This window comes from Mus caroli, chromosome 14 (assembly GCF_900094665.2).
Source record: "Mus caroli chromosome 14, CAROLI_EIJ_v1.1, whole genome shotgun sequence".
Classification (NCBI taxonomy): domain Eukaryota; kingdom Metazoa; phylum Chordata; class Mammalia; order Rodentia; family Muridae; genus Mus; species Mus caroli.
In genome coordinates this window covers 44,333,483-44,343,719 of record NC_034583.1, presented here as the reverse complement: position 1 = coordinate 44,343,719, position 10,237 = coordinate 44,333,483, and the positions used below count along the sequence as shown (strand labels likewise).

Sequence of the window (10,237 nt, the reverse complement as noted above, 5' to 3'; positions counted from 1 at the left end):
CCTCCCTCCCTCCCTCCCTCCCTCCCTTCCTTCTTCTGTTTGTGATTGAACTCAGGGACTCCTTTTGAGTTACAGTCCCATCCCAAGACATCAGAATGTCCTAAAGCTCTAAAGGCAGTCCTAACGACAGTAAAGGCTGAGAGCCACTGTTTAGATACACCACTCTGCTGCCCAGGCCCTATGTGGTTTTGACTGTGTTCTTCCTAACCATTCTCTCCCAAGCCTGAAGCAGCTTATCGGGGTACCAGGTTTTTTGCTTATTTTTCAGATAGTGTCTTATATAGTTCAGGCTAGCCACTAACTTATGTTGAAGTCAATAAGGATACCCTTGATCTTCTGATTCAGCTGCCTCCAACTCCAAAGTGCTGGGATTACAGGTGTGTGTGCCTGGTTTATGTTGGGGATTGAAACCCAGGGGTTTGTGCTTGTGCCAGGCACTCTACCTACTGAACTAGACCCCCAGCTTCTGGACACTAGGCCTAGAAGAGAAGCTACTTGGTTTTTTGTTTGTTTGTTATTTTATTTTATTTTATTTTTTTCAGCTCTTCGTAAATTTGAACAAGCATGTGCAGGTCCACATCCATCACAGACCCCTTTCCTGCTACCTAGGTGTACCGTCACCTGCTTAGCATGTCCCTGTGTTCTGTGACTTTAGCCCTGTCTGCACGAGAATCTCGCTCTCTTTTTCAGGATAGGCACTGAGTGAATAGGGGTGCCTAGGAGTGGGTGGTTCCTCTTACAGCAGCTGCTGATACATCACCTTTCACCAGGAACTAAACTTACCTTAAAGGGTGTAGATCAAATGACACATCAGAAAGCACATTTCATTACAAAGCAAGAAAGGGGACACTGTTTCCCAGGAGAAGAAGAAAAGAAAAGGATTTCTTTTCTTGTCCAAGGACTTGACAGAGCAGCAACTGGATATCAAATGTTCAGTGCTAATTAACGAACGCTCGGTAGAAAGTCTCCATCTGATTCCCTCTCTCTGACTTGAGGGCAGGGAGGAGCCACACAGGCTCCTTTCTACAGCTTTAGGATGCGCATGGGAAACTGGACAGGAGCCAGAGTGGTGACTGCTGCTCCATTGAATTACTCTGTGGACTTGGAAAAGTCGCTTAACCTCTGTGAGCTTCAGTTTCCTTATCTGTAAAACTAAAGCACACTGTCCTTAGCTGTGTCTCGGACAAACTGAAACCCTGAACTCCATCTCCGTTTGCAAGGGTCAGGTCTTAGAAAAACAGAGTTAGCTCATCCATTTCAGTGCTCTGATTCATGAGGCTTATAAGGCTAAATCTTTTCTTCTCTCTTTTTTTTTTTTTAAAGATTTATTTTATGTAAATGAGTGCTCTATCTATATATACAACTGCATGCCGGAAGAGGGCATCAGATCCCAGGGATAGATGGTTGTGTGCCCCCATGTGGTTGCTGGGAATTGAACTCAGGACCTCTGGATGCTCTTAACCACTGAGCCATTTCTCCAGCCCTGGGATTATCCAAAGTTTTAAAACATAAGATTGTGTTATTTATTTATTTATTTATTTGACCAGGGTGGTCTCAAACTCAGAGATTCATTCACTTGCCTCTGTTTGTATTGCTGGAATTAAAGACATGCGCCACAACTGCCTGGCTATTTTCAGTTTATAAATACAGTAGCTGTTTACTTTTTTTTGTTTTGTTTTGTTTTGTTTTTTTTCGAGACAGGGTTTCTCTTCTGTGTAGCCCTGGCTGTCCTGGCACTCACTTTGTAGACCAGGCTGGCCTCGAACTCAGAAATTCGCCTGCCTCTGCCTCCCGAGTGCTGGGATTAAAGGCGTGCGCCACCACGCCCGGCCCTACTTTTTTTTTTTTTTTTTAAGACAGGGTCTCACTATATAACCCAAGATGGTCTGGAGCTCCCTACGTAGACCAGGCTGGCTTTGAACTAATTGCCTCCTGAGTGCTGGGGTCAAAGGTGTGTGCCACCACTCTCAAGTATGTACTGAAATTTTGATTAGATTGGGGCACATACTCCCCTTCCTCTAAGGCTCTTTAACCTAGACATAGGCCAGTGATGCCACTGAGAAATTAACAAGATTGGGGAGCTGAAGGATGAGGCTGGTGCTCAGTAGAAGAGCTCTTGCTCTAGCATTTGTGGGATCCTAGGTTCATCCCCACAATGTTGGGATGCAGTGGACATGGTGAATCAGGTTTATAATAATCTGAGTCCATGGGTAGTAGGAGCAGGAAGAGGCTAGCCAGGCTGTGCTATGTAGTAAGTTCGAGGCCCGCCTGGTCTACAGAGTGAGTTCCAGGACAGCCAGGGGCCACACAGAGAAACCCTGTCTCGAAAAAAAAAAAAAAAAAACAACAAGCAAAAAGATATTATTTTAGTTGTATGTGTATCTTAGGTTCTCTTATTAAAATATAAATTTCCTAATCCATAATATTTAAGAATCTTCAAATTTTAAAAAGTTCCTAATTTATATTCTCTTTTGGAGGGAAAAAGTCCCACATATGTTAATACTATGCTTCAAGCATTCCCTAGTCTAGGCATACAGCTCCGTGGTGGGTCACTTGGTACAAAGTTCCATCGCCAGCACCACAAAAACAAACGGTTTGCAATTTGTCTGCTTTCAAAATATTTTTCTGATAAAGATAGTGTCTGTAAAATATTGTCTTTTTATTAAAAGGGGGATGGAGCATATTCCGTGTAACTGGCTCCAGCTTATCAACCAGGCAAAAACAGAACTGGGAAGACTGTGATTGTAGAATTTGAGGAAGGTTGGGAGTTTACCACTAGACTCAGCTATAAAGACCATGTTTCAAAAACAAACAGTACTGAGGAAGCCATAGTTGTAGCCCTAGCATTTGGGAAGCTGAGGCAGGAAGGTTGCTGACTTCAAAGTCAACTTGGGTTACACTGAACATTTCAAAAAGAAAAAAGAAAAAAGAAAGAAAAAGAAATATGAGTTTATTTATTGCTACCACCAAAACGCAAATCCAAGACCTGAGATCACTTTTTTTTTTTTTTCCACGTAAAAATACGGGATTTTGCCGGGCAGTGGTGGCGCACGCCTTTAACCCCAGCAATTGGGAGGCAGAGGCAGGCGTTTTTCTGAGTTCGAGGTCAGCCTGGTCTACAGAGTGAGTTCCAGGACAGCCAGGGTCACACAGAGAAACCTTGTCTCAAAAAAAAAAAAAGGATTTTTAGGAAGTAGGGGACCCTTTAAATTTCAGTTCAAGGAAGAAAAAGAATGCAGAATACCTGGTCTGCGGCACCTTATCCCTATTTACTCCCTCTGAATAAAAGGCAGGGCCCGATGGAGGTGAGCAGGTGTCAGTCCTGTTTAGGAATTGAAATCCGCTTGGGGCCCGATAGGAGCTTTGGATCCTGAGCTGCAGACTGTGAAAGCCCATTCCGCATCTTCCCCATTGTTTCAGAAGGAGCTCCCCTCCCCCCAGGGTTGGAGCTGGGTGGACCTCCTTAGGCCTTTGTAAGCTAATATCTTTTTTAATTGTCCGCATTAGGGACGGGGGTGGGTTGGAAAGAGGGTACCGAACCGGAGAGGAGGGCTTTTTTAAAAGTAGGAACTCTGCATTTGGTATATGGCCCGTGTGGCCTGTGGACTAGCTTGTGTTGAGCTGTAACTCTGGGGGAAGGGCTTGGTGTTCCTCAAGAAGGGGCCCTCAAATGACTCCCTTGGGAATTCTATCTTGCAACCCATCCCCCTCCCCAAACTTCTTTTGTGAAGAGAGATGAGGGTAAGATGGGAGTAGGGGTGAAGACAAAACTTGAGATCATTCTGCGGTGTGCGAGCTGGTAAGGGGTGGGTGTTTGAGGCCGCTCCTCCCATTCTTGTCCTCCGACCTCTGAGGCGAGCTGACCACCCTTTGGAATCCACGTTTTCCGAGCTCAGCAGATCCTTTATCCAAAGAAAAATTACTGAAGCCTATCGCCTTAATCTATTGAGCGGGCAATGTTTCCCACTGTGGGCTTGAGGCTGACCCAGTGGAAGCAGCTAGGATAAAGACATCTGGGGTGGGGAGCTGGCAGAGGATAGGGCACAGTGGACCCCTAAGGTGCCTCACTGACACCTGACCCAGAGCCGGAGTAAAGCTTCCTAGACTTGCCCCCGCCCCGCCCCCTCCCCCCGCACTCTCCGCTCTCGCCTCCTCCAGCTTTCGTCTCCCTCCCTGGCAGCTTCCCCCCACAAACTCTCCTCCCCCATCTCCCCACTACCAGCTTTCGCGCTCCAGCTCCTCCCCTCCTCCGCGCCTTCTCGCTTCCCTCCCCCCCTCCGCCGCTGCTCCCTGCCCCCGCCACCGCCGATCTCCTCCGCAGTCTGGGCCGCTGGGTGCAGAGACTGCCGCAGCGCCAAAGCGGCCTCCCCAGACCGGATACCCATTGTGTCCTAACCCATCCCGCCTTCCACTTCCCACGGCCATGGCGCAGGAAACCGGGAGCAGCTCTCGACTCGGGGGACCCTGCGGGGAGCCTGCGGAGCGCGGAGGTGCGGTAGGGCCAGGCTTGGGCAGAGATGGGGGCCGAGGGAACACTCGCGTGTAAGGACTTTAAGTGGGCGGATAAAATGTGTGATTCTGCACATAGGCCCCAGGTCTCACATCCATTCTCACCCTTCCTGGGCCAGAGGAGGGGGAGGGGTAACGGAGGAGGCTCGGAGAGTGCGCGCCCTATCCCCCAACCCCCGTTTTGCTGGGTGTCCAGGAACCACGATTGTCGGATCTGGTCTGAGCGCTAGCTTCCTGCAGGGTCTGACTGTAAGCTTAAATTCCGACCCTAACCGGAGGTTCCTGGGCCGCCCGTTCTTTAGAGCCTCCGTTATCCAACACTGTGGCATTACCCACACTTTTCTCCTTGTCTTCTCCCCAGGTGATGCTAGCGAGGAAGACCACCCTCAAGTCTGTGCCAAATGCTGCGCACAATTCTCTGACCCGACCGAATTCCTCGCTCACCAGAACTCATGTTGCACTGACCCACCGGTAATGGTGATAATTGGAGGCCAGGAGAATCCCAGCAACTCTTCAGCCTCCTCTGCGCCCCGACCAGAGGGCCACAGTAGGTCCCAGGTCATGGATACAGAGCACAGCAATCCCCCAGATTCTGGGTCCTCTGGGCCCCCGGATCCCACTTGGGGGCCAGAGCGGAGGGGAGAGGAATCTTCTGGGCAATTCCTGGTCGCTGCCACAGGTACAGCGGCTGGGGGAGGTGGGGGCCTGATCTTGGCCAGTCCAAAGCTGGGAGCAACCCCATTACCTCCAGAATCCACTCCTGCACCCCCTCCTCCCCCACCTCCCCCTCCCCCTCCAGGTGTAGGCAGTGGCCACTTGAACATTCCTCTGATCTTGGAAGAGTTGCGGGTGCTGCAGCAGCGCCAGATTCACCAGATGCAGATGACTGAACAAATCTGCCGCCAGGTGCTGCTACTTGGCTCCTTGGGGCAGACCGTGGGTGCCCCTGCCAGTCCCTCAGAGCTACCTGGGACAGGGGCTACCTCTTCCACCAAGCCCCTACTGCCTCTCTTCAGTCCCATCAAGCCAGCGCAAACTGGCAAGACACTGGCATCTTCCTCTTCGTCATCCTCCCCCTCTGGAGCTGAACCGCCTAAGCAGGCTTTCTTCCACCTTTACCATCCACTGGGATCACAGCATCCCTTCTCTGTAGGAGGGGTTGGGCGGAGCCACAAACCCACCCCTGCCCCTTCCCCTGCGCTGCCAGGCAGCACGGATCAGCTGATTGCTTCACCTCATCTGGCATTCCCAGGCACCACCGGACTCCTGGCAGCTCAGTGTCTTGGGGCAGCAAGGGGCCTTGAGGCTGCTGCCTCCCCAGGGCTCCTGAAGCCAAAGAACGGAAGTGGTGAACTGGGCTATGGGGAAGTGATCAGTTCCTTGGAGAAACCCGGTGGAAGGCACAAATGCCGCTTTTGTGCAAAAGTATTCGGCAGTGACAGCGCCCTACAGATCCACCTTCGTTCCCACACTGGTGAGAGGCCCTATAAGTGCAACGTCTGTGGTAACCGTTTCACTACTCGGGGCAACCTCAAAGTACATTTTCACCGGCATCGTGAGAAGTACCCACATGTGCAAATGAATCCACATCCAGTACCGGAGCACCTAGACTACGTCATCACCAGCAGTGGGCTGCCTTATGGAATGTCTGTGCCACCAGAGAAAGCAGAAGAGGAGGCAGCCACACCAGGCGGAGGTGTTGAACGCAAACCCCTAGTGGCCTCCACCACAGCACTCAGTGCCACAGAGAGCCTGACACTGCTCTCCACTGGCACAAGCACAGCAGTGGCTCCTGGGCTCCCTACTTTCAACAAGTTTGTGCTCATGAAGGCAGTGGAACCCAAGAGTAAAGCGGATGAGAACACGCCCCCAGGGAGTGAGGGCTCTGCCATCGCTGGAGTAGCAGACAGTGGCTCAGCAACCCGGATGCAGCTAAGTAAGCTGGTGACATCACTACCGAGTTGGGCACTGCTTACTAATCACTTGAAGTCAACTGGAAGTTTCCCCTTCCCTTATGTCCTAGAACCCTTGGGGGCTTCGCCTTCTGAGACCTCAAAGCTGCAGCAGCTAGTAGAAAAGATTGACCGCCAAGGAGCTGTGGCGGTGGCGTCTACTGCCTCGGGAGCTCCCACCACTTCTGCCCCTGCACCTTCCTCCTCCGCTTCTGGACCTAACCAGTGTGTCATCTGTCTTCGGGTCCTGAGTTGCCCTCGGGCTCTACGCCTGCATTATGGCCAACATGGAGGTGAGCGGCCCTTCAAGTGTAAAGTGTGTGGCCGAGCTTTCTCCACAAGGGGCAATTTGCGCGCACATTTCGTGGGTCACAAGACCAGTCCAGCTGCCCGGGCTCAGAACTCCTGCCCCATTTGTCAGAAGAAGTTCACTAATGCTGTCACTCTGCAGCAACATGTTCGGATGCACCTGGGGGGCCAGATCCCCAACGGGGGTTCCACACTTTCTGAAGGTGGGGGAGCTGCCCAGGAAAACAGCTCTGAGCAGTCTACAGCTTCTGGACCAGGGAGTTTCCCCCAGCCGCAGTCTCAGCAGCCATCTCCAGAAGAGGAGATGTCTGAGGAAGAGGAAGAGGATGAGGAAGAGGAGGAAGATGTGACAGATGAAGATTCCCTAGCAGGAAGAGGCTCTGAGAGTGGGGGAGAGAAGGCCATATCAGTACGAGGTGACTCAGAAGAGGTATCTGGGGCAGAGGAAGAAGTAGCAACATCAGTAGCAGCACCCACCACTGTGAAGGAGATGGACAGTAATGAGAAAGCCCCTCAACACACTCTGCCGCCACCTCCGCCACCACCCGACAACCTGGATCATCCCCAACCCATGGAGCAGGGAACCAGTGATGTTTCCGGAGCCACGGAGGAAGAAGCCAAACTGGAGGCAACCTCAAGCCCGATGGCAGCCCTCACCCAAGAAGGAGAGGGCACCAGCACCCCTTTGGTGGAAGAGCTGAACTTACCGGAAGCCATGAAGAAGGATCCCGGAGAGAGCAGCGGCAGGAAGGCCTGTGAAGTGTGTGGCCAGAGCTTTCCTACCCAGACAGCTCTGGAGGAGCATCAGAAGACCCATCCCAAGGATGGGCCACTCTTCACTTGTGTCTTCTGCAGGCAGGGCTTCCTCGACCGTGCTACCCTCAAGAAGCACATGCTGTTGGCTCACCACCAGGTACCGCCCTTTGCACCCCATGGCCCTCCGAATATTGCTACTCTTTCCTTGGTCCCTGGCTGTTCCTCCTCCATCCCTTCTCCAGGGCTCTCCCCATTCCCTCGAAAAGATGACCCCACCATGCCATGAGCCTGCTTCTGTACCTGGTCCTCTATGACCCAGAGAGCAGAAACCTGAGAGGCTTCATAGAGGGACCTCCAAGATTTACTCACCCTCCTCTTGTCCTTTCTCAAGTCCTGACATAATGTTTCTAGTGGCTTCTCCTCTAGTCCCTGAGCTTGCCTATTGCCTTTGAAAGAGAATGTCCCCTTAAGAAATTCTTATCACCTTTTTGTTCTGTGTAACTAAGGAAAACAAATTCCCTAAAGCTTTTACATTCTCAAGGGGGAGCTCTCTCCTCTTCTCCCTTTCCCTTTGGCAGGTATACTAGAATCCCCACCCTTGGAGTGGCAGCCTTGGTCCAAGGGGCAGGCAATTGTCCATGGAAGACCCAGCGCTGCTCCTTGGTGATCTTGACCGAGTCACCCTGCAAGACTTTCTAGGGCCGGGACCTCCTTGAGAAGCTTGTAAGGGGTGGTAGGTTTCTTTTCTTTCTGCAACCACTACCCAGTTTTCCACTGAGCCCTGGAGTTCTGGATCTACCTGCATTGCCACTTGGGGCCTAGTACCATCATTGCTGTTAAAGCCCAGGAACTGTGTTTGACAAGGTGACTCCAGTGACATGATCCAGAGAGGCAGAGGAGAACATAGCCTCCTTCCTACTTCAGCCTCCGGAAGTTGAAGCTGTGCCCAACAAGCACACTGGAAGAAAGAAGAAACTGTAACTTCTTTCTTCTCCCCCCCTGCTCCAGAGAGTGCTGGCAATGAAGATATTCTAGCAATTGGTGACCCGCCCTAGAAGGTAGGGACAAGTGAAGGACTGGGATCCTTTTTGCAGTATGTTCCTTGACTCGCCACATTGAGGCAAAGATAGTGGCTGGTCAAGATGCCAGGACTACTCCAGCTTCCCATCATGTCCTCTCAACCAACAAGCAGGTTTCCTACGAAGAGGTCTCTCATGTGATAGTTTAGGGAGTATGAAGTTCCTAACTCTAAAGAGCCTTGTTGGTGAGGATGGTTGTTTAAGCAATGATGGGGAGTTGAGGGCTGTTGCTAAAACAGGCATTCCTGGGAATCTATTTGATGAAGAACAGGACTTGATGTAAGGGGACTTCGATGTTCAGCTCTTGTGAGTATGAACGTTTTCTTTGAGCTAATGGTGACGTGGTATGCAGAGGCACCAGGGGCCATGGAGGGGGGGGGGGGCTTCCTGTCACTAGAATGTTTTTAGTTTTAGATGACTCCCTATTTTATTCCCTCACCCCTTGTATTTCCCTTGCTGTCTTCTCAAAACCCCTTTCCTCCCCCAGTTTTGCCTGACCATGGGCCAGAGCTTATGTCTTATTTTTTTTCTAGAAGTTGAGAGACAGAGCTTCAAGTGGTTTCCCCCCGTCTCTCTGTCTTGTAGTGAGATGTAGTATTTACTCTTAACATAGGATCCTGTGGAACAGGAGTTCTGAGAAGACTGAATTTTGCTGTTAGCTGATGTCAATGACGATTCTCTAAAGTAGTGGGCTCCAGAGCTCCCTAACACAGTGAAATGTGTAAGAGCCGAGAGGGGAGATATTAGAATTTTTTTCCTTCATCATTAAAGGTGTTTTGGCCAAGTTTTTGTGTGTTTCTCCTTATTTTATGACTAAATAGCCAGATGGGGTGTGATGTTGGCAATCCCTAATGTGGAGATTCTCTTCCCACCCTTTTCTCCTGCCAAAGCTGAACATATGGTGTAAAAATACCTAACTTCCTCAGTCAGCCTCATCCCCAAACAACCTCCAGTGGATGTGACTTCACTGTGAGGGGGGAAAGGCTTTTTAAAACAGATTCTGTTTTTCAAAAGATACTTGCCCAGTGTACAGGCAATGTCTAGGTATTCCTTTAGGAATTTTTTTTTCCCTAACCACTTCCTACCAAAACACAACTTGTGTGTGTGTGTTGTTTTGTTTGAGTTTGGAGGCTGTTCATCAGTCTTTCCCAGACCTCAAGCAGCCTGCTGACAACAGTGGATCTGTAGATCAAGATGATAATACTTTATGATGTTTGAGAGCCAACATTGTAATCAGAGATGGAAAAAAGGTTCTACCAATAAAGGAAGATCTGGCTATTAAGCATGCAGACAAAGGGCTAGAGAGATGGCTCAGCAGTTAAGAGCCCTGGCTCACTGGCTGCTCTTCCAGAGGACCCAGGTTCAATTCCCAGTACCCAAGTAGTGACTCATAACTATCTGCTACCTCCATTTCCAGGAGATATGATGCCCTCTTCTGGCTTCTGTGGGTACCACGCACATATGTCATACAAATACACATTCAAGCAGACACAAACATATGAAAAAAATTTTTTTTTGTTTTGTTTTGTTTTTGTTTTTCAAGACAGGGTTTCTCTGTATAGCCCTGGCTGTCCTGGAACTCACTTTGTAGACCAGGCTGGCCTCGAACTCAGAAATCTACCTGCCTCTGCC

General features: G+C 50.3%; 1 protein-coding gene across 3 annotated transcripts in view; it reads left to right on the top strand.

Moving 5' to 3' along the window:
• Sall2 (spalt like transcription factor 2) overlaps nucleotides 1-9,393 on the top strand; it is a 17,570-nt gene extending 8,177 nt beyond the window's left edge. Inside the window, exons 2-3 of one of the 3 annotated variants that reach the window (XM_029468687.1) lie at nucleotides 4,871-7,683; nucleotides 8,105-9,380. In XM_029468687.1, the coding sequence (XP_029324547.1) occupies nucleotides 4,871-7,683; nucleotides 8,105-8,113 (2,822 nt within the window). In that variant the 3' untranslated portion in view covers nucleotides 8,114-9,380. Of the gene's footprint in view, nucleotides 1-4,212; nucleotides 4,491-4,870 lie in introns of those variants that run through there. The other 2 variants (XM_021182358.1, XM_021182356.1) reach the window with 2 other exon arrangements.
• Nucleotides 9,394-10,237: the final 844 nt, after the last annotated feature.